This window comes from Felis catus, chromosome D3, assembly GCF_018350175.1.
Source record: "Felis catus isolate Fca126 chromosome D3, F.catus_Fca126_mat1.0, whole genome shotgun sequence".
Lineage (NCBI taxonomy): Eukaryota > Metazoa > Chordata > Mammalia > Carnivora > Felidae > Felis > Felis catus.
In genome coordinates, this window is record NC_058379.1 from 27,689,172 (window position 1) to 27,713,613 (window position 24,442).

The 24,442-nt window shown below is 52.5% G+C and overlaps 1 protein-coding gene across 8 annotated transcripts in view; it reads right to left on the minus strand.

Moving 5' to 3' along the window:
• The window catches only part of TANGO2 (transport and golgi organization 2 homolog), a 36,386-nt gene that overhangs the window by 6,133 nt on the left and 5,811 nt on the right, over positions 1-24,442 (minus strand). For 7 of the 8 annotated variants that reach the window (XM_045041335.1, XM_045041332.1, XM_045041333.1 and 4 more), the window contains 5 exons: positions 17,999-18,095; positions 9,401-9,489; positions 5,551-5,670; positions 4,894-5,008; positions 1,314-1,384 (listed from right to left, as the gene is read on the minus strand). In XM_045041335.1, coding sequence (XP_044897270.1) covers positions 1,314-1,384; positions 4,894-5,008; positions 5,551-5,670; positions 9,401-9,489; positions 17,999-18,054 — 451 coding nt within the window. In that variant the 5' untranslated portion in view covers positions 18,055-18,095. Of the gene's footprint in view, positions 1-1,313; positions 1,385-4,893; positions 5,009-5,550; positions 5,729-9,400; positions 9,490-17,998; positions 18,096-24,442 lie in introns of those variants that run through there. The other variant, XM_045041337.1, reaches the window with a different exon arrangement.

Genomic DNA, 24,442 nt, shown 5'->3' on the forward strand with positions numbered 1-24,442 from the left:
ACAGAAAGTAGCTTAGTGGGGGACGCCTGGGTGACTTAGTCGGTTAAACATCCAACTTTGGCCCAGGTCATGATCTCGTAGTCTGTGAGTCTGGACCCCACATGAGGCTCAACACTGACAGTGTGGAGCCTACTTGGCATTCTCTGTCTCTCTCTCTCTCTCAAAATATAAATAAACTTAAAAAAAAAAAAAAAGAAAGAAAGAAAGAAAGAGGGGTGCCTCGGTGGCTCAGTCGGTTGAGCATCCGACATCAGCTCAGGTCATGATCTCACAGTTAGTGAGTTCAAGACCCGCATTGGGCTCTGTGCTGACAGCTCAGAGCCTGGAGCCTGCTTTGGATTCTGCGTCTCCCTAGGGCTGAGGGGTAGGAAGAGTGGGGGGTAAATGCTAATGGGGATGGGGGTTTCCCTTTAGGGTGATGAAAACGTGACAGAATTCAATAGCAGTTCAACAGCAGGTGTGATAATTGCACACCTTTGAGAATAGACTCAAACCTACTGAATGGTACAGTTAAAATGAGTAAATTGTATGATACATGAATTATATCTCAACAAAGCTTCTATTTACATTTTTTTTTTTTTTGATGTGTATTTATGTTTTGAGGGCGGGGGAACAGGGTGTGAGCGGGGGAGGGGCAGAGAGAGAAGGAGACACAGAGTCTGAAGCAGGCTCCAGGCTCTGAGCTGTCAGCACAGTGCCTGACGCGGAGCTCGAACTCATGGAACATGAGATCATGACCTGAGCTGAAGTCGGATGCCCAATAGACTGAGCTACCCAGGCCCCCCAACAAAGCTGCTATTCAAAAAAAGTGACACGGATCAGGCAAGTTAAAGCTCAAGTAAACAACATGATGTATTTGAAATGATTTCCCTCCCTCCCTCTATCCCATCCTTCCTTTCTTGAGCAGAAAACAAGCATCTTCCAGTCACAGAATCTCAAGTACTGATAAACTGAGGGAGGGCATCACAGGGGTGCTTTCCAGATGCTTCCACAAAGGCCTCTGGGCCAATGCATAGAATTGTAAGAGGGGCCTGTGTAAGAAAGGTAAGAGGGGCCTGTGTCCTTTTTTGCCTCTTAGTTTTTGATTCTCTCTGGCAGTCAAGAGCTCAGTGCTAGGGAAGGCTTAAGCTGTGGGCAGGTGGCCTTGGCTGTAGGCAGCCTGACATGTGGACTCTGGGGCCATAAGATACACGAACAGCAGAAGAGCATAGTCCCAGGAGAGAAATGTGACAGGGACCCAGGCTCTGAAAAGTATACAGGTGTCCCTATAGAAGCAGCCCCCACTTTGTCACCACCCACCAGAGCAGGCTTACCTGGTGCCAGGACGACAGGCTCAGGCTCCCCCCGGTTTCCATAGTAGCAAACGACATCACCCTTCTCTGTGCTGTAGACAGGAGGAGAGAGAGGGTCAGAAGGGAGCCATGGGGGGTTCTGATCTCTTACTGCCTGGCAATCCCCACGGCCCCATTCCCAGCACAGGGACAATGGCTCGCCATAGCCAGGGCAGGAGCTAGTCAGGGCTCCAGCCTCTCAGGGGCCTCTCAGGTAGGCGCTTTGAGTCTCCTGGCTCCTGACTCCCGGCTCACTGCAGGGACCAATGGCTTGGGAGGAGCCTGGGAGAGACAGCATCTAAAAGACCCTCCTGCCTCATTGAATGCTCCCGTGGCATGGGTACTTGCAGGCTCATGTGTCGATAACTGCTCTGTACCCATAAACACCAGTCACCACCCACACAGCTCATCTCTGGATACCTCCAGACAGAGAGGGATGCCCCAGGGTAACAGAGGCTTCAGAACAAAGCATCAAAGATCACATTTGCCTACTTTCATGCACTGCATGTACATTTAAAAATAGTTCAAAGTGCTCAGAGCTGAAAATGTTCCCACTCCTACTAAATACCATAGCAAATCTTCCTACTAAGACTTAGAATTGCCTTCTCTGCAAACTGGAGAAGGACTCTTCCTGGCCTGTGAGCCGCTCTCCTGGAGGCACGGAGACCACCACACATGGGACCTGAGCCTTCAAGATGAACAATCGCAAAGACCAGGTGGGGCTGCCAGGGAGTTCCACCGGCAATGCCCACTCTGGCCCCACATGGCTTCACATTCTGCTCATCTTTTTCCTCCCCACAGCCGCTGGCTCATTTTATGAGATATCTGGCTAATGACTTCAGGAATTTTGTTTGTAGGCAAAAACCTAGAAAGCATGAAGACCCATGGATTGGACACCAACTCTCCCCATGCCTGGTTAGGGACCAGCTATGATGATGATGGGATTCTTTTCTTCTCGGCCCTGACTTCTTCCCGGCACCTATCGCCAGGGCTGCTTGGTTACCGCTGACTCCCTCTGGCCTCTGCCCTGCACACCTGGCCCTTGGGAATAACACGCTGGGTTCCCCTGGCTGCCACCTGTCCTTGAGGGCTGTGTCTAGGGAGATATGGTCCAACCCTGTGGCCCCAGGAGCCAGGAGAGCTGTTCAGGCACTGAAGGGCCCAAGTCCTACCTATAGGAGCCACCTGCCCATGCATGCATCCACTCAGAGCACAGGGCCGTCATCACCCAGCCACTTGACATGGCTGCTGAGCACCAAGTCCTGCTGGGCTACTGGTCTCCCAGACTGGATCAGATGTACACAGAACGACAGATAGGCAAAGTGGTCCCTGTACAGGGGGAGCATGGAGGGCAAGGGAACAAGTGTCCGTGCCAGCACCCACCTCCTCCCATGGACACTTCAGCCTCTACATCAATGCGACTATCCATGCGGCAGGTGTGTGTCCACATGCAGTGGACAATTAAGGCACAGTGGGCCTAGGGCTCCTTGTAGAAGGAAACAGGCTCAGGACAGGCATCTGGTCATTGGCAAACCATGGGGCACTGACCACCTACCCTGATGGAAACTGATGACCTCCACTGACCTCTGGGGCATTGGCAGCAGGGGCACACAAGGAGAGGGCAGCAGGGAGGGAGAATGTGAGAGATGGATGCCCACTTCACCGAAGGGCAAAATACACAAAACGCCTACAGTTCCTGGGCCACATCTCTGACGTACAAGTCCTGTGGAAGGGAGCACAGGACACCCTACCCACCTTGTCGGGCTGTTCCCACAAATGCCTGAATCCTCCAGCAGCTCTGCGAGGCCTACTCAGAGAAATGCACATGGGCCCTGGGGCATCAGAGGTGGGAACACCCAGCCAGGGCCTCTCCACATTGGCCATCCTTCGTGGCTGTGACATTACCACTCCCCCACCTGACGTGATCTGCCTTATACACCAAGACTGTCAATAGCGTCTACTCTTCTGTCTGCACATTTGTCTGCACGCTTGTAGACAGGGCCACGCGGGAGACTGGCACCTAACATGCAACCCCAGCCATCCCCCCGCTTCTGCCCGCCATCTGACCGCCAGCCCTGGGCATGGGCTCTGGGATCCCCCCGCCAAGGACATGGGTCCCGCATGACTCCTGCTAACCTGTACCAAACACCAGCAATTACTTCACCATAAAGCTCAGTGTCCGCAGTGGGAAGTGGACCACAGGCAGTGCCCACTTCTCAACTGACACTCAGCAAATGCTGCTGACCAATAGGCCCTGGGCTACAGGCAGCCCTGTGGAGGTCCAGAGCAGGGTAGCTGGTGTCCGAGCTAATACAGGGTTGTGGCCAGGGTCCAGGCATGGGAGTCACAGAGATAAACACACTCTGAGAAGCCAGGCTGCAGCCACTGGCGGCTCAGAAACACAGATGCTACCGGCTGGTGTCCAGTGGCACCACGGCCGTGCATGCAGTGCTTCTTCCCAACCTGGTGCCCACCTGATGGGATGTGACTACTGTCTCCAGAGGTACCTGGACCCCCCAGCCAGGTGCCCAGAGAAGCACCACAAGACCCCAGCCCTACGTCACTCCAGCAGGGGTCTTAGCCATGTCAGCTGCCTGTCGGAGCTCAGCCATATCAGGTGTACACAGGGTGGTGGCTGTGAGAACGTACCAAGTGTTGCACATGAAGGGCTCAGCACACCCCCCAAACAGCTACGCAGGTAACTGCTGGCTGCTGCACCTCTGTGTGCCTCACGTGGACCTGGCAACATCCCCAAATGCCACTTCCCCACATGGCCCAGGCCCTCTGCTGGGTTCCAGCAGCCAGACTCCTAACTCTCAGCCAGCACAGGCACCCCTGAGGCTCCAGGCCCGTGCTTCCTTGGGGACCCTTCCACCTGCCTCTGCTCCTTGCCTACTTGTCTGACTCCAAGTAAGGAAAGACTTGCCCCAAACGCCTGTACAGGCGAGTGTCCATGTCCTCTGGTGACAGGGCCCGTGGGCAGCTGGGACAGCTTTGTTGCCCCTTGACAACTCCAGACAGGCCGAGGGAGCTATCCATTGAGTGCCTTGCAGAACCTGAAATGAGCTGTGCTGCAGGCTCAGACACGCCTCCCTGGAGAAGCCGCTGTGAGGCTCCAGCGCTCAGCAGCACCCGACCACACCGTGCTGCCGGGCTCCACACCAGTCAGCGGTGCTTGGACCTTCCTTCTCTAGCCTGGGACGCTTCTGCCACCAGAGAGCAGGGCATGTGAGGGGCAGCGCCAAAACAGGGGACTCCTTCGCCACAGACATGGGGAGACCTCATGCCTGGAGATGCCCACTGGAGTCATGCTACAGCTGTCATGCAGGAGCTGGTGGCCCTCACGGCACCATAGAAAGCCCGAGCTCTGTTCGTTAAGTCCCCATGATAGTCAGTTGGTCCTCGGGACCCTCACCATGTCCAACAGGAGCAATGTCCCTGGAGAGGCCACCACAGTACCCCAAGCTTAGTGGCAGGGTGGGAACCCCACTTCCTGTCAAGCCCATGACCCAGCTCTGTGGCAGCACCCAGTGGGTTGCCATCCCCCTCCCAGCAGACCCACCTCAGGTCAGCTGCTATGAGGTTAAAGCCGTTGTACAGGTGGCCCTCCGCAGAGACCTTCTTCAAGTAGGACAAGCTGTCCATGTCTGTAGTCAGAAAGTGGGTCACAAGTTCACCTGTGGGTAGGGGACAGACACACGTGGCCAAGGCAGCAGGGCTGAGTCCCTCTTCATGGGGAGACTGACATGGGGCTGGTACGAGCTAAACACCACCATGCCAGCCATATCTCATTGACCTAGCAGCTAAGGAGGTCTGCATTAAGAACTCTGTTTTTGTTGGGTTTTAATTTTTTTTTTCTTCAATTATACCCCCTAATGAAGTACAGCGTGAGGGAAAAAAATCTTTCGCGGGAACAATGTGTGTCTTCCAAGGGGGTATTGCTCTGCAAACATTTGACAGGTGGGGAACAATGACGACAGTCAGAAGTGACACTTTGGTTGGGGCACAAGTGTGGAGAGTGTTCCCTGAGAGGGGAAAACCCTATCTGTGCAGGTGGGTGCTGCGTGGGCCGGGCAGCAGGTGGTTCCCACAGTAATGGCAGCCAGTGGGCCTTAGGACCAGAAACACCCCTCTTCCCCTTCTTCTACCTCCTGCGTCTACATGTGCCCAAGGAAAGCCCACCCTCTGCCCTGCCCGCTCCACCACTGCCCCATGGTACCTCGGCCCCGGGCATCCCGGTCCTGCCGTGGTTGCAGGTAGTTGGTGAGCGCGGCCAGCTTCCCCCGTGTGCTAATGCCCAGCCACGTGCCTCCTTCCTTGCCTTCCTCCATGTCAAGTCCTGTGACAGATGACGGTGTCACCACCAGTAGCACTTACCACGGCCCTGTCCTTATGTCCTAGGGAGACACATAATCAGTCCAGCAGTCCTAGCTATGGGACAGGGGCTTGAACTCCTCATTGCAAGACAGCCCCAAAGCCCACAGGACACATGAGAGAGACCCTGCCCCCTAGGATGACATCTGATGCCCACAGGAGTCCCTGAAAGCTTGCAGTAAAACCTGGCACATGCAGAATGCATGCTGGTGCCTGGACCGACATTGGGCTGGGAGCACGGTGCCAGCTCTGTCCTAGAAACAGCACCATGCCCCAATCCCACACCCTGGATCAGGTGCAGGGCCACTGGCTGTCCTCTCCCAGTAGGACACACAGGCCCTTAGGGTGGGTACTTCACTAGGAGTCCGGGGTATATCCAGGCCCACCTGTGAGCTTCATCCCCACCCCATAGGCCCAGGCCATGGTTAGTACTCCAAGGGGCCTCACCACAGGGTCAGTGAGGCCCTTAAAGCCACAGGAAATCATCTTACTAGACTAGAGGATCATTTTAGTTGAAGATTGGGGTAAAAGCAACTAAGTCATTAAAATGTCATTTTTATAATAATAAGTTATAACAATAAAAGAAATAAGAAATATAAAAATCAGAAAGGAAAAAGTAAAACTGTCTGTTTATAGACAGCAGGATAACATATGAACAAAATCCAAAAGGAATCTACCCCCTCAACCAAAAAAAAATTTATATTTATATTTACATAGATAGATATAGATATAGATGTACAGATACACGTGATATAGAGATAGATATATAGATATAATATAGATATAGATATAGATATAGATATAGATAGATATAGATATAGATATAGATATAGATATAGATAGATATAGATATATCTAGGGGGCGCCTGGCTGGCTCAGTTGGAAGAGCTTATGACTCTTCATCTCAGGGTCCTGAATTCAAGCTCTACTTTGGGTGTAGAGATTACAAAAAAATAATGATAAATTAATTTTTAAAAATCTACGAGAACTAGTAAGTAAACAGTAGCAAAATCAGAAAATGAAAATTTAATAATACCATTTACAATAGCACCACACCAAACCAAACCAAAAAGTAGGAAAACATTTAAAGAAAAATGTGTAACACCTAAAGACTACAACCACAGAGCAGCGCTGAGAGAAGTCAAGCAGCTCTAATTAAGAGAGAAAAATATGTCCTGTTCTTCAACCAAAGACTCAATATTGGTAAGATGACAGTTCTCTCCAAATGACTAAAAGAGTCAACAGAACTGAAATTCAAATTCCAGCAAGCTTTCTGTTTTATAGAAATTACTACACTGACTCTAAAATTTATGTGCATACACAAAGAAGTCAGGATGGATAAAGAAGTTCTGAGATAGAACAAAGCCGGAGGACTTAATCCTGCCTAATCTCAAAACTTGCTTAAAAAGCTGCAGTAATCAAGACAGTGTGGCATCGGCATCAAGACAGAGGAACAGATCAATGGGACATAAGAGAGTCTAGGATAGACCCACACACATGTGTTCAACCAAGTTGCCCTAGGAATGCAACAGGTGAAAGAGTATCTATTCAATAAATAAGACTAGAAGAACTGGGGAGATGTAGTAGGAGATAGGAACCTCAAACCCTACCTCACACCATGTACAAAAATGTAAGATGGGGCACCTGAGTGGCTCAGTTGGTTAAGCTTCTGAATCTCGATTTCGGATCAGGTCATGATCTCAGGGTAGTGAGATACAGCCCCGTGTTGGGTTCCATGTTGAGCCTGGAGCCTGGTTGGGACTCTCTTTCTCCCTTTCTCTCTGCCCCTTCCATACGCGTGTGCACATGCTCTTTCTCTCTCTCTCTCAAGATAAATAAATAAGCATTAAAAAAAAGTGCCATCAGGGCCTCGTCCCCCTCATCCCCCCCCCCCACTACAGCCTCCCAATCATGCCCTGCAACAGCGACATGCACAGCCTGCCCCATCCCCATGACCCCCTCCCATTCCATCCTAGCCCAGGAATGGCCAGCATGGTACTGGCCAGGCCCGCAGGTTCCCCTCAGAACCTCATCACATAGCCCCTCAGGCCTGCCCCTTCACTTCTGGGAGAGCGTGGTTGGCCCAGCTGAGGGTCCCCCTTCACCCAGATTACTGTCCTGCGGTGCCTAGAGCTTACATACAGGGGTCTCCTTGCCAGTCCCAGCCCACCCCTCAATTCACATGTCTCCTGTGCAGCTTCTGATGAGGCCAAGACACAGTCCAGAACCCCAGCCTCTTCTCCCTCTTGCACTCAGTGAGTGGAGCCTCCTTCACAGACTCACAACAACTTTCCCCACCACCTGCCAGACTTCCTGTCCAGAACACTGCCCTGCCTTAGTCTCCCCAGTCCTGTCCTCCCACATGGCACCAGGACAATCCAGCCTGGGCAGGGTTTTCCTCACACAACCACCTGACCAGTCTACACAGGAGGCCTTCCATGGAAGTTCCACAGTCAAGCTTTTAAAAAATTTTTTAAGGTTTTTAAAACTTTTAAAGTTTTTTTTTTTTTTTTAATGTTTATTTACTTATTTTGAGAGAGAGAAAGAGACAGAGAATCCCAAGCAGGCTTTGGGTTGTCAGCCATGAGCCCATTGTAGGGCTCAAATTCATGAACCGTGAGATCATGACCTGAGCCAAAGAGTTGGAAGCTTAACCAAATGAGCCAACCCAAGTGCTCCCAGTCGAGCTTTTAGCTACTGCAGGCAAAGCAGGGCACACACAGCTTCCCCAGGCCTCTGAGGCCACCCACTCAGCCCACTGGGCACCTGAGCATCCCTGTCAGCTCTGCCAGGCTCTCTTGTGCTTCCCTGATGCCTGGCTCACAGACAGATGGACCCCTGGCCTGGCCAACACCTGTCCACATCTTTCTAAGTAGACCCCTGCCCGCCCCATGGGCAGGAACCGCACTCTCTCTAAGGGGCTCAGGGAGGCTGCCACCTGGACTGGCAGGAGACATGACAGTTACCTCCATGACAACTCCTCAGGCAGTTCCCATCTGAATATGCCCCAACCAAGCCTCTACTCCCCAAATTCAGGCCAGTTCTGGAGCAAGGGGTGCTGGCGTGTAAACAGAAATGAGTGCAGGTGTGGGGCACCTGGGTGGCTCAGTCAGTTAAGCGTCCTACCTCGGCTCAGGTCATGATCTCGTGGTTCGTGAGTTTGAGCCTCATATCAGGCTCTGTGCTGACAGCTCGGAGCCTGGAGCCTGCTTCAAATTCTGTGTCTCCCTCAATCTCTGCCCCTATCCCGCTTGCACACACACACTCTTTCTCTCTCAAAAATGAAAAAACATTAAAAAATTTAAAAAACAAAAACATGCAGGCATAAGCGCAGTCATACAAGCACACACACACAACTATGATGCTTCATAGAGTGATCGTGAACCTGCATTTCATACAAACCCAACCATATGCCCACAGTGAAAAGATGAATCCAAATAAAACCAACTGATCCTTCCAGCTACTTTTGTGGGAATCCACAACACATGAAACCATGTGGACAGTGCTGGGTAAACAGTTCTGGGGCTGCTTGCCCCAATGCTGGCCTCAGACCCCAAACTGGGAGCTTGCCCCATGAGTGTCCACTTACTCATTCCACATTTATACTCAGAAGCAGCACCAGGAACAGATAAAACCACTTGGGGGCGCCTACTTTCTGCCATGTTGTGGCCACCCCCCTGAGAGGAAAAACTCACCACTGAGGACCTCATTGTTGTTCCCCCAGAAGTCTGCTAACTTGGATGGTCTGTGGTAAAATTCATCCCTGTTGGCCGCCAGGATGAGCCTGAAAGAGAAAGGATGACTAAGGGTCTCAGGGGAAAACAGAAAAGCCATGTTTTATTTTTCCTGTTAACAAAGAATTCGCCTCAGTAGCAACATAGGCAAGTCCTAGCGAGGACAGGAACCCTCAGGAGACAGAGGTCAGTGACGGCACCAGACAGGGCTGTTTCCTAGGGAGCCTCTGGCCAAGACTGCCCCACGGCCCTGCCAAAGAAACAAGCAGATGCTGGGTGAAGGTACATATCCCATCCCACCCTGCATATTCCTACCCACCCAAAAAGGGCCACAAGATCAGGGCCTGCGTGAGGGAGGGCTCTGAGCAGCTGGCACCAAGCATGTCCCAGGTGCTCAGGTGGCAGAGGTACTCCCCCTCTGTCCATGTGTTCCTTCCCCTGAGGCCACCCCCAGTGAGCCCGTGAACTTCCTGAAGTGTAAGCATGCCTCTCAGAAGGGCCCTGGGGAAGCGTGTAGCCGGCAGCCAAGTGCAGGAACTCTGGAAGCTGCTGTCCTGTGTTCTGGGGTGTTTGGGGAAAGGAAGCGCATAACGTAAGGATTTCTGCGTTTCTCTAGATTTTTGCATTATGAATCAAACAAGATGTCCGTGTTTTCAAAAGAGTTCTAGTTTCAAGGTGAGAAAACAAAGTTTCTAATTGGCTTTGCCATTTTAAATATAATAAGGCCATAGACCGTGACTGAATGGAAGGGGTCCACCCCTGCTACATCCATGAGACCTCTGGGTCTAGGAAGTGACTGCCAAAGGGTCCTGAACACCATGGGCAGGTGCACAGAGGACGTGGAGCCAGGAGCTATGGCTTGGCAGCCTGTGGCCATGCTGGGGTTAATATGTGGTCAGATCCTAAAAAGTTTCCAAAAATAATTTTTGATTTTAATCTTAGATTTTTATGAACATTTGCTTGTGGTGAAATGTGAGTTAACAAAGAAGTTCATAAAACTGAAAGTGAAACTGGCACTGGCACCACAGCCCAGGACCACAGATGTGCCTTCATCCTGTGCACAGAGGGTGAGCACCCAACTCTGCACCTCCACAAGCACCAACATGGCCAAGGACTATGGATGGCCATCAAACCCTCTGGGTCTGCCCTGGGAGTCTCACCACCTTAAAGACACCTGTCTGGCCTGCGATAGCTCTCTATCCCGACACAGTGGTCCAGGTCTCAGGGATAGGCCCCTGCGGGGGGGAGGTCACTGTCCCTGATACGAACCCCAGCCACCCATAGAACAATCTTCTGTAGCTCCACATGCCAGACCCCAGCCCCCGGCTGAGGCAGTCAGCCTTAGGGAGGAGCCAGCTGGGCCCAGACCCCTGCCTCCTGCCACATCTACTCTGTCCCTTTCTTCTGGGACTGAATTTCAGATCCGACCTGGCTGGCACTGCTCCCACAGGTTGCTTCTGTGGGCCGGGCATCCCACCAACCCCTGTGGGTGGAGGTTGTTTCATGTGGTCAGGAAACAGTGTTCTCCTTCAGACACCCAGCACCCCTCCTCTGCTCACTCATCCCGATACCTGTGGGGAGAGGGGGCTGCAGAGGCCAGGAGGCTGGGAGGCCAGGAAGGCAGCACCTGAATTAAGACTGGTGATGTTGGCTTCTGGTTCTGATTCTTACGTAAGTCTCCAGAAAAGGAAAAATTGAGGGAAAAAAAAAAAAAAAGCTGACTGAGCAGAACCTTCTGTCCTATGATTCTCAATTCCTATTTTTAAACATGGAGCAGTGACATGCATTTGTTATTAACTAGAAATATTAACTGCTGGGTTATTTTTGTCGCAAGAGTCGCTATTTAGCTGAATTTCTAGTGGTTTGCTGGGGATTTCATTAAATACCTAATTCGGAAACATGTGGGTGTGATGAGTACCCACATCAAGGCTCCAAGTAAGAGAAAGTATTCCCTCACTCACCACTTCTGGGTACTTCAATACCAATAAAAGTCTATCTGTGCCATAGCACCCAGGGGCAGGGCACAGGCCAACCACAGTCAGGGGCTCTGAGGACAGCAAGTCACCCATGGCTTTGTTTTGTTCTAATAACTGAAACTGCTAATTATTCATCACCAATGGGCACTCCTCACCCTGCTACTGAGGGTGTCTGTGCATCACCTGGGTGTGGGTCTGTGCCCCATCTGAGAGGTGGGTCTGTGTCCCACCTGAGGGGGTAAGTCTGCGCACTATCTGGGGGAGTGAGTCTACACACCATCTGGGGGGATGAGTCTGTGTATCATCTGGGGTTAGTGTGCACCATCTGGGATGATGGAGTCGGCTCACCATCTTGAAGGGGGGGTGTCTGTGCACCATCTGGGATGGTAGAGTCTACACACCATCTGGGGGGTGAGTCAGTGCACCATCTGGGGGAGGGATGTGTACCATCTGGGGGGTGAGTTGTGCACCTCTAGAAGCTGAGTCAGTATACCATCTGGGGTGGGCCTATGCACCATCTGGTGGCGGGGGGTGAGTCTGTGCACCATTTGGGGACAGTTTAGTGTCAGGTAGCAGTTGCATGGGCCCATGGCCTAGTGATGTCACCAGCAGTGACATGGAAGCCCCCAGAAGGATGTGACAGCTCACCCAGCAGCCCCTACAGTCTGGAGCCACTAAAGGGAATTAGCTCTGGAGTCTAAACAAACATTTTGATAAAGATGGTGGTTAGGTGATAGCCAGGACGGTGTTACCTGATCAGGAGTGTACTGGTTTTCTATGTGGCCTAACAAATTGCCAAACATTTCGGCTTAGAGCAACACCTACTTCTTATCTTAGTCTGCAGTCAGGAGTGCAGGCCAGGCTGTGCTGGGTACTCTGCTCAGGGCCCCCTGAAGTGGCACTCGAGGTGCCAACTGGCAGGGTCTCACTGAGGCTTGGCATCCTCCTTACGTTCCTGAGGTTACTGGAGAATTCCCATCCTTGGCTGGGGTCACACTCAACTCCTGGAGGCCACCCCCGGTTCCCAGCCATGGGCCCCACCTAGCATGGCAGCTAACCTCTTCAGGAGGGGCCTGGTCCCACTTGGGGGCTCTCCTGACTGGGTCAGGCCCATCCAGGATCGCTCTCATTTGATGAACTCCAAGTCAACTGATTAGGGACTTGTATTACATTGGCAAAATCCCTTCACATTTAGCCCCATGGTCCCACACACGACTACAGGAACAGATGACACAGGTATGTATGCAGGGGCAGAAATCTTGGTGGCCATCAGCCTGCCACAAGGGTTATGGGAGCTCCCATTTTACTTTGTATAGCTTGTAGGGTATGACTTTTTTTTGAAAGAGGACATACCCCTTTACAATCAGGGAAATAACTGGAATCCCATGGGAATACAGCTGCCTCTATGGAGTAAGGTCACTTGGGACCCTGGGGCAAGGCTGCAGCCCACACAAAACTTCTAAGTCAGCATCTTATAGGCTGCTAACATAATTTCTTACCTGTTATGCTCCCTGCTGGAGTGCTGCAGATATTGGTACTAAAATTAAAAACAAGCAGAACCAACAGGCACTCAGACAGTCCTCACACTGGGTAACTGTCACCAAAAAATGGAGGTTCTAAGTGGCAGGTAACAACAGGCATGGAAGGCAGAGGCTGGGACCACCCAGGGGAATCACACCCCTGGGCAGGGGTCATGATGCACCATGCCAGGGGCGACCCCAGGAGAGAGTGACACTCAAGGAGCCCACCTTTCCAGGGCCAGCTCAGCACCAAGAAGACAGACAGGAAGGCCCAAGGGCTATTGGAGGGTCATGCCAGGGAAGTGCCTGGAGGGGAGGGACCAGTGGAAATTGACATGGGGACGGCTGCCACCTCTGGAGGGATGGGCATCCCCAACAGCGAGATGCAGGACATGGCGGATGGGAGGTGTAGACCATGGGATCCATGACACCAGGGCCCAGCCCAGTATCAGGCCTGGAGATGTTCTGCAGAAGGTGCCATGCTCACATTCACTCTCTGAGCACGTGCTGCGCTGGCTCCCCCCTCCCTTCCCGGGCCCCCTGAGTGCCACTCAGCAACAGACTATAACTGCTACATCTGGGCAGACAGATCGCAAGATACATGCTGTGCAATGGGCCACACTTTCTCTTGTGGGAAAACAGGATATGGTGCTTGAATGAGGCCCAAGAGAAGAAGAGATGCTTCAGGAGCCACATCTTTCACAACAGGCCAGCAAAGTGGCAACATCACTGGGTCAGTCCTAGGAGGGCATGACAGGGACAGGCTCGTCTTCCAGAGACTGACTTCTGGGAAGCCAGAAAACACATTCCCATGAGATCAGCATCTGGCAATGGCAGAGCCATGGATGACACTGCCCACAGCATCAAAAGTGAGGATGTTTCAGTCTTTTCTGTAGGGCAGAGAGGAAACGTTTAAGTTAATATTAATATATGCAGTTGACTGCTGAACACAGGGGTTAGAGGCATCAACTTCCCTCCCTGCACAGTCAAAAATCCACATATAACTTTCGACTCCACCAAAACTTGACTACTACTGGCCTACTGTTCACCACAAACCTCACCAATTACGTAAACAGTTGATTCACACATATTTTATATGCTATGTGTATTACATACCATATTCTTAGTATAAAGTAAGCTACCTAAAATAAAGGAGCACACGACTCTTGATCTAGGGGTAATAAGTTCGAGTCCCACATTGGGTGTAGAGATTACTTAAAAAAAAAAAAATTAAAATCTTAAGGGCACCTGGGTGGCTCAGTAGGTTAAGTATCCGACTTTGGCTCAGGTCATGATCTCACAGTTTGTGAGTTCAAGCTCCGCGTCAGGCTCTGTGCTGACAGCTCAGAGCCTGGAGCCTGTTTCGGATTCTGTGTCTCCCTCTCTCTCTCTGCCCCTCCCCCACTCATGCTCTGTCTCTCTCAAAAATAAATAAACATTAAAAAAATTTTTTTCAATTAAGAATCTTAAAAATAATTATAAGGAACAGAAAATACATTTACAGTATTGTACTTTAAAAAATCTGCATGTAAGTAGACCTACACAGTTCAAATCCATGTTGTTTAAAGGTCAACTTTATATGGCAATGATGGCCACCATTCCAGCTATGAAAGTCCCCTTTGGGGCACCTGAGTGGCTCAGTCAGTTGAACATCTGATTTCAGCTCAGGTCATGATCTCCCAGTTCATAAGATCGAGCCCCATGCTGGGCTCTGCACTGACAGCATGGATCCTGCTTCTCTCTCCCCACTCTCTGCCCCTCCCCCGCTCATGCACACTTTCTCTCAAAATAAATAAATAAATAAATATTTAAAAAAAAACAGTCCCCTCTACAATCATCTGACCTTGGAGCAACACTGACTTCAGGGATGAGCTTAACCCACAAATAAAAACAGGTACTTCCCATTACACTGAGGGTCAAGAGGCTACTGAACACGTGTTGACATTGAGGGCGCCCAAGAGAGCACATGGAGCACAGGGTCTTCAATGGGTCCCAGCCCTGTGTACCAGCTTTATGGGCAGTAGAGTCCAAGCGGATGGTGGCACTAGCACCTGGCTTGTCTGGCTTGGCGCAAAAGGACTTGGTCTGGACAGCACTCAATGATGACACACTGTGAAGACATAACTCTGCCACCAAACAGGACACGGGCTGACATGGCTTGGGAAGCCTATTGCATGGCCATCAAAGATACTTGAGGTAATCAATTTGGCAGTTCTTCAGAAAGTCAAATACAGACTTGCCATATGATCCAGCAATTCTGCTTCTGGGTACATACACAAAAAAAATGGAAAGCAGGACTCGAACAGACACTTGAATGCTAATCTTCACGGCAGCATTACAGCCAAGAAGTGAAAATAGTCCAAGTGTCCATCAACGGATGAATGGATAAAAATATAGTCCATGCATACAATGGGCTGTTACTCACCCGTAAGAAGGAAGGAGATTCTGACAATACTACACCAGGGATGGACCTTGAGGACACTATGCCACATCAAACAAGCCAGTCACAAAAAAATATTATGATTCCACTAACGAGGTCCCCAGAATAGTCCAGGTCATAGAGACAGAAATTAGAACTGTGGTTGTTAGGAGCTGGTGGGAACAATGGAAAGTTAGTGTTCAGTGGAGACAGAGTTTCATTTGGGGACAATGAAGAGTTCTGGAGATGGACGGTGGGGATGCTTGCACAATAATGTGAATGTGCTTAATGCCACTGTGCTGGACACTTGTAAATGGTTAGAACAGCACACACTCCCATTCCTGCCAGTTAGTAGATGGGTGTAAGATGAAGACACAGCAGCGGATGTTAAGGCGGCAGGCAGAGGCTGGTGCATCCCAGGCCAGGACAGGGATGGCTAAAGCAGGAGGGAGCCCAAGTAAGGGGCAATGGGGCAGGCCCTGCTGGCCCAGATGGCTCCTGGCAGCACTGCATAGCCAGGATCTCCCCACCACGCTGATGGCCCCAGAGCCTGGCCTGCTCCCCATTTCACTGCAGGCACCGGGAGCCCCTCTGTAATCTCTGATGAGCCTAGGCTCGGCTCACCAGGTGTCTCTTCACTGGCCCTGCTGCAGTGTACCTTCCGAGGCAGCCTCCTCCTTGCTCCTCCCATCCTTTTCTCACATCACAAACATACAGAAGCGCAGATACCAAGGGCCTGCAGCCCACCCATTCTCATGGGCCAGACAGCCCCACAGCAAGAACAGGACCAGCCACCAGAAGCCCCTATTGCCCTCCCGCAACAGGGAAAACACCAAGTGTATTTGGTCAGTCACCAGAGGTGGCATATATAGTTTTTGGCTTAGAGCTTTGAAATACACTGGAGAGAAACACTGAGGCCATCTTGAATCACAACCCATGAATCACTATGAGGAGAGGTCTTAGCAGTGATGCACAGGTCCTGAGCAAAAGCAAGAGACCTCCTTCCTCCTCCCACACTTGCAGGAGATTGGAGGTAACCTTCGGAAACAGCATATCTAGTGAGGCTGCCCCTAAATCTAGAAGTAATGATATAGCCAGCAACAGACTCAGTAACTGTCAGACTGCTATCAAAATGTGTGAGAAATTCTGCATTTGTCAGGTGGAAGGAGAGTCATTTTATCAGTGTGTAAGAGTTCATGTGAGCATAGAAGGGCACACATGAAACCTCAGTAGCAAGGGGGTAGATTGTGTCAGTTATCCATTTATTATGTCTCAGCCCCAAATTTGCCCTTCATTTTCTCCTCATGATAAAGGAGCTGAACTTTGTGGCTAGTATCATATTAGGTTTTATCAGTAGAGGGCACTGGAGAGACACCGCAGGTGGAGAGGTTTCTTTTCCTGGATGCAATGTGCTTCCTCGGGACATTCCCTCAACATGTGTGGCTTCCCTAAGATCCGTCCGGATACACTTGTGGCTTCCCGCATGCACCCAGTGGCCAGCGCCTTCCCCCAGCATCCTCTTGCAACAGTTGCCAGCACCCTAGAGGGCAGACTCCTAGCAAGTTCTGCTGCCCGTGGCACCCCAGAGATTTCTTTGTTATCTAGTGTGCCATGGCTGTGCCCCCAGCAAGGTCTGAATCTCAGCCTGGGGGCGAGGACAGGGCTCTGCCCAGGGTATTCCAATCCTGTTACAGTTAATAATTCTGTCTGTTACACTTCCCTGCTTAAATCACTGCACCTGGATCCCACCCACTGCATCCTGACTCATACAGCTCATGCTGCTGGGGGCTAATCAGGGTCAGCTCCAGGACTCTGGCCTGGCCCCTCTGTCCACTCCTCTGCATGAAGGAAACACTGGACACTCTTCATTCCCCAGCCCCTGGCCTGGAATGAGTTTCATTCAGCACAGTTAGGTAGCATGGTGTCTGTGTAATTCTGCATGGTGACTCAAATCTGAGAAGTTAGTCAAAATCGTTCAAATAATTCCTGGTACAGATTTTAAAACAATGAACACTTCCCAGGCAATTGTACTAGTGATCAGTTTTGAATGTCACTTTTGGCTGTAGGCTACCTCTCAGCCTCAGCCTGGATAAACTTGGATGGATTCCCATTGGGGTGACCTGGGAGATGGAGAGGCACCATCCAGAGCCCAGGGTCATGGGGAGGAGCAGGGAGAACTGGATCACGTCTCGCCCCTCTCTGGCCTCAGTTCCCCACCTCCTCTGCTGGTCCCCCAGCTTCCCCAAACCCGCCCCCCATCCTCATTCCCCAGCTCAGGACTGACAGACCCTACGTGTTAGCACCAGCACCCACACTTCCCACTGGCAACACAGACCAGCCAGTCCAAACTGGGCTCTTAGTCGTCATCATGCCAGCTCTGTTGCCCCTGGTGCCCCTACAGAGACCACAGAACTGCACTCCCACCTGGCCCCCATTGCTCCTCTGTCCTACCTGCACAGTGACTGTTAGCAAAGTCTCAGCACCTCTGCACGTCAGTTCAGAGCTCCTACCAGCAAGGGGTATTCTCTGCTGTGCCCCACACTGAGTGACCACTGTTAGACAGGACAGGCCCAGGCTGTAGAGCCAGTCCCTACCCAGGCACTATGCCAAACAGAGGACAGCAGACACAGAGCAAGGGGGTTACCTGTAAGCATTTTTAGAAACAGGGCGAGGATCAAACTTAAAGAAGATGATGCACATGGGTCCCTGAGAGCAGCTTTGTTCACACGGGGCCACACAGTCTGCGAAAAAAGGAAAAAAAATGCATTGAGTAAATGGAGACAACAGAACACTGCCCCCTCCCGAATCTGCAATGCTCCCTGGCCCAGAACAGAACCACCTCTGTGATATCCCTGACCCTCACCGACATGGCAGAACCACGTGCTAGACACTGTGACACTCACCAGCACTACATAACCATCTCCTTAAATGTTCACACATATCAGCACAGGCCAGACTGTCCCCTGATGCCTACAATGCTCACTGGCCCTTGACACACCACAGGAGAGTGGCCATGGCAGCAAGAACAAGAACCATGGGGGGGGGGGGGGGAGGCGGGGGCAGCAGGTGGCTACCCTCCCACACCACACCTGAGTGGCTTTGTGGTTTGCTCCATGCCCACCACCCAGATTGATCCATCCTAGCCCCTGGAAATGGCACCAATTCCAGCCCCCCAGCCCCTCAAGGCAGGGCTGTATCATATCTAACTGGCCTGGGGATGCTCTGCAGCAGTGACCACAGCAGGCCCTCAGCACATGCCCTCATGACAGCACATACAGAGCCAGGGGCCCCAGAGGACCCAAAGGACCCTGCACACCCCATGTAAGCAGGTGCAGACAAGAGGCAAAGCACATGTGCTGGTGATATGGACATGCATCCAGGTGCTGGGGAGTGGGGACTCAGTGCATACCTTTGCACACACAGGCCCTGTGCCTGGGGACCTCTAGCACCAGCAGGTCTTTTCCCAAACGAAGTTGAGAACAGAGATGAGATCCTGAGGCCACTGACCTGGGATGAGGTGACTTTGAGGGTCTCTAGTCCTGTATGTGTGCATGAGCCAGGGCACCACTCCAGGGCAGAGCCAGCTCCTACAGCCATGAAATGGATAGCAAAGAGGCTGCATAGATGCCCTGACCAAAAAGATGCCCCCAAAAGAACCTCACGGGCAAGTGTGCATGTATGTGAGGCCTGAAGGTCTGTGCACATGTGTAAGTATAAGGACGTGTCTGTGTATGTGTGCACGTGTGCTTCTGCACGTCTGCATGTGTGTGTGTGACTGTGTGCATGTGTGTGTCTAGAGGAGGCAACTGAGCTCCAAGCACGTTAGCCTGGGGTGCCCTAGGATTGGGGAGGGTCTGTGCAGTAGCCTGTCCCCCAAGAGTATTAAGCACACAGTGCCTACTAGAGCAAGGTCTGGGCTCTGCCCTGGGTGGGAGAGGGATCACATCTGTAAAGAAGGTCTATGAGTTGGTCCCCAGCTCATAGAGAAGGTGGAATGAGATGCCCAGACACTGCCCATCCTCGCTCCAGGTTTCAACACAAACCATGAACACTCTGCCTCTCCTGCCCCTCTGCCCCCAAGCCTTGGAGCAGCCACACAGGGGAGGGGACCAGCCTGCTGTGAGGGACACAGGCACAGTCCGCCCCCCAGGCATGGGAGCAGCAGGAGTAGTCCAAGGATGGCTCCAGCTCACTGCCCCAAGCTAGGGTCCCTTCCATCCATACACAACAGTTCCAAGAGAAGCCTACCCCAGCCGTGCGGGTGGGTAGGAACTGAAGAGAGCTTAGAGCCCCTCTCTGATGCCCATGCAATTGCTCCCAGTTCTTGGGTCTGTGAAGTAAAACATTTTCTGTTTCAGGACTCACAGAAGGAAGTTCCCACCACACCAATCCTGCCATCGAAGCTGTGGCAGCACCCAAGAGTGGGAGGGTGGGTGGACAGGTGGCAAGGGAGCTGGTGACAGAACACAGAACAGCCAAGGAGGGGCCAAAGCCTGAGGCTGGCACTGTGGACACAACCACAGCTCAGAGCCACCTGTAGGTCTTCGTGTGGATGACACCATGTCCCTACCTCTCCATTCATTTCTGCTTACTGGTCTGGCAGAGATAGGAAGTGAGGGGAGGGAGTCAGGGAGAAAGGATCCACTCTGCTAGCCACCACTGGCTCCCACAGGCCCTCGAGAAACCCCCACAACTCAGCCCCAAGTTCCTCCCTGTCCCCAAAGGTACGGACATTGGTGATGCCTCAGGGGAACAATCCCTATCTTCAGCAAAGCCCTTGGCTGTGCAGGTGAGACGTCACCATGGTGACCGGTGCCACTGCAGAAGTGCAGGATGCTGGGAGATGAACAGCTATGTGAGATGGGCTGCTGGCCACTGGCCCCCACAGGACAGAGCCAAAGGCAGTGCCTGATGTGGAAGAGGACCCTGAGTTGACAGGAGCGGGCTGGGTTCCCACCCCTGGGTGCCCTGGTAGTGCCCATTAGGGCCATCATCCTAGGGTCACCTGATATCAATACTGGTGGGCAGGCTGTTGGGACTGACCCTTGTAGCAAAAACAACTCAAAATGCTTAAAACAATATGCAAAAATCTTAAAAGCAGCCAAGAACTAACAAAGTCATGCAGGATTTAGGCAATATCTCAGAGAACATGAAGACCCAGAGAGGAAAGAAAGCAGAGTACCCTGGCTATGATTCCTGTCCTGAGGCACTGGTCCATCTGGGCAAACCAGACTCTGGTGACCACGGGAGCTAAGTGAGACCAAAGACAAGGCCCAGGGCTGCCCCAAGATGGGAATGAAGTAGGAAACCCACCCCCTCCCTCCACCCCATCAGGGTGAAGCTGGGCCCCTGAAAGGCAATGCTCCTAGGGTAAGGATGGACTATATCCACCGCCACCCCAAGGGGCCACAGGGACAGCACACAGAAGTGGAGAGAATCCCTGAGAAGCCACATGAGCACAGCTAGTCCGCACTGGGGGTCCAGGGATCCTCATGCCAAGACTTGGTTTGAGTGGCTCCTGCACGGGTAAGTGCCCTCAGGCACCTGGCAAGCCAAAGTTCTCATCTTCATGCTAGACCTCCCAGAAGGCTCACAAATCATTTCAAGGACAAAGAGAAGGACAGTCAGAAAGAACCACATAATGAAACAAAGCACCATAAGGAAGAGCCAGCAGAAAGTGATCCCCACATGTCTAGTAAACCAACCATGCTCTGACTGCAGAAAAAGCTTGAGAATATTTGCAGCAAAAGTACATGAGACAGAGTAAATCAGGAGGTTCACAAAGCACTGGAGAGGACTTTGAGAATCAGAAGCTATAGTAACCATGAATTAAAACTCAGCAATGGGGGCACCCGGGTGGCTCAGTCGGTTAAGTGCCTAACTCTTGACTTTGGCTCAGGGCATGATCTCACCATTTGTGAGTTTAAGCCCCTCATCGGGCTCTGTGCTGACAGTGCAGAGCCTGCTTGGGATTCTCTCCCTCTTTCTGTCCCTCCCCTGTGCGCTCTCTGTCTCTCTGTCTCTGTCTCTGTCTCTCTCTCTCTCAAAATAAATAAACTTAAAAAAAAAAAAAAAAAACACCCCACCTCAGCGGTGGGTTCTAAATTAGCAGATTAGACACAGCTAATGAGACAGACCAACTTGTCCAGAATGCAGTACAGGGAGGTAGGAAGCATGTGGCACCTCCTGGGGCCCTAAGTGTCCCACCTGCCACATGGCTATAGCCCAGCACCGAAGACGTAGGCCTTCTCACCCCCAGGGAGCTGGTCTCTCCCACAAACGAGAATTCTCCAGGTAAGGAGGCCAACTGGCACTGTCTATGGCAACCAGACCAACCATGGTCAGTGGGGGAAACCCTGCCAGCCCATCACTTCTGAAATCCCACCTACCCGAAGCCCCGAGACAGAGGGCTGTTCTGAGGGCTGCTCCCCCAGGGACATGCTGCCCCACCAGGGACATGCAGCTCTGGGTTGTCAGAAGAGGTCATCATGTTGGCCTTGGCCTGCTGTGCACCTCTCTGGGCTGTGTGCCCAGTTACTGAGCAAGGCCATTGGCCGGGAACAGCTCTGGCTACTGAAGCTCACAAGCCAGAAGCAGAGCCCTCCAACTTGGCTGTAGGACCTCACCATCCTAGCCAGCCTGTGTGGGTGGCAGACCAGCCCTCCAGACAGTGGTAGTGGGGAGGGCTCTGCGGTTGGAGGAAAGGCCACTGATGAGTCTCCAGGCAGCCTGGCGCCAGAGTTGTGGGCACAAAGCCCAGGGCTGCGGCCTCGATGAAGACGTGGTCATTGGGAGGGAAGGACCAGAGGAAAGCCAGCCCCTGGGGAGGGGACCATCAGGAACTGCCTTTCTCTCCAATCCCTCACCCCCCACTCAAGCCAGGCCCGCTGCCCACCGGCCCCACCCCTTCGCGGCTTCACTCCCCACCATGCCAGCACCCTCCTTCACCTGGGCAGGTCCCATGGGTGCAAGGCCCTTTTCCCAGCACGCCCCCACCCAGGCCCTGATGAAATGCTACCTGACACTCTGTTTGTTGGGCGACCTTCAGGGCTGACTTTCCGGGCTCCCAGAGCAAGCTCTGGAGACAGCCACCACGGGCTGAACACAGGATAGGCGGGAGGCTGGAACCGCCAACAGTGGCAAACAGTATCCTGCCCCCGTTGCTGTATGCCTGCCTGCCTGGCAGCTTGGGACACTAAGAAAACACTGCTCTCCACTTTCCACAGTTCTGAGGCTGGCATCGTGGGAAAGGGAGGGGGAAGGGCTTCAAAAGACCCCACCATGCCAGGTGGGGCTGGGGCTCATCCATGCTAGGTGGTTTCTCTGCTTGTTTTGGGGAGCTTACCCTCAAAGGACACCAGAGCTGATAAAATGTGTAAGGGAGGGTGGTGTCCTAGGCAGAAGCATGCCTGGGCTCAATGACATCCTCACCCCACTGGTCCCCACCTCTATGAGGCATGCAAGCCCAAGACTTCATGGAGTATCTGGATGCCCATGGAAGCCCATAAGCCAAGGCTCACCCCAGAGAGCCAGGGCCAGCCCACAGCTGGAGGAAGAGACAGGCAGGAGGGTGCTGGGGGGGGGGGGGGTCCGATTAGGAGCCTTGCCCACGTGCCTTGGCAACCTTGGGGTAGCCATCTGATGCTGTACTCAGAGGGAAGGAGCAGGCACATGTGGGGTGCTGGAATCAAGTGGGCCTCCTGACCCTGCACATGTTCCCAGGAAGGCCCCCAGAAGGCCAGACACCCCCAGCATTGCACATCCCCACTGCCCTGGCACATCCACAACCCCCTCCACCCAGCCACATCACAGAAATGCTCAGAAACCGGCATGCCCACTGCAGTGGCCCTGGTGGCCTCACCATTCTCCCAGTGGTCGACCCACCCCAGGGCCTGAGAAGCCCCTGGGAAAGCTAGTGATCGGTGACAAAAAAAGTCACCATGTCCACACACGGTCCCACTGGGGCTGCTGTCTCACTCAAGGGTACAGCCGGGCCTCAGAGCTGCCCACAGGGATGGAAGATCCCAGACAGTGGCCCAGGCCGTGCAGGGGAAGCCACATGAGCAATGGGGCTAGAGAGTGAAGCTTGTCAGGTGGCCAACTGTCCTGACAAGTGTCCAAGATACCTGCATGGCACAGTGGCTGGCGGGGGTGGGAACAAATCATTTCATGCTAATTGTGTGCACTGGAAGAGACACTTACTATGGCCTGGACTGTTCTGTAAAGAAAACCACGGGGCTGGGCCCCACTGGCGAGGAGGTGGCATCAGCAGTCAGTTGCTCAAACTCCATGCCTCTGGAGCATCCTCACCACGGGTTCCTAGCGACGCCACATTCCACAGCTCACACAGACTCTCCTCACTGCACACAGCAACCAGGCAATCTTTGTCATAACCAAGATTTCACATAAAAATCTGTGAGCATGGCCAAGACAACTCTGTTGTACAAAACTACCCAGGACTTTTCGGGCATTAAAGGGCTCAGCATAAAGTCCTGCAGCAAACAGAAAGGCTGCAGCTCTAGAAGTACGTTCTCTAATGCCATCCGACAAAGGCCCCCAGCCCAGGGACTGTGACTCAGGCCAAGCAGGCGCATGAGGCTGTACTGAGAGCAGCACACCCACCTCCCGCCTCACTCCTACCCATTCAGCCTCGGCCTCCTGCTGTGTCTTTGGCCTGCCTAGAAACAGCCCTGTGGAAGGAAGCACCATGTCCCCTGGGGTGACAGCCTGAGGGTGCACCTCTGCCCCGTCTTCCACTGGGAGCCTGGGCGGATCCAAGGTAAGCACCTGTGCAGCACAGGCCTGCGCTCTCTGCACACCCCTGGAGCCCCTCCGCACACCTGAGCCCCAGCCTGAAGGACCTACGAGGTGTGAGGCAAAAGCAAGAAGTTTACTTCAAACCAAAGCCAAGGGCTTCCCCTTTCTCTCTGAAAAACCTACAGGAAGTCTTCCCAGGTCATAACTCCTGCTTTCCTCTGCCCTAACCACTTGAGAATTCTGCAAAACCGGAAGAATGGGTCATGAGTTCGGCACCAGTTATTCTTAGCACACGGTGCTGGCTGCAAAGCACGGAAGCTTTCCAGGCACT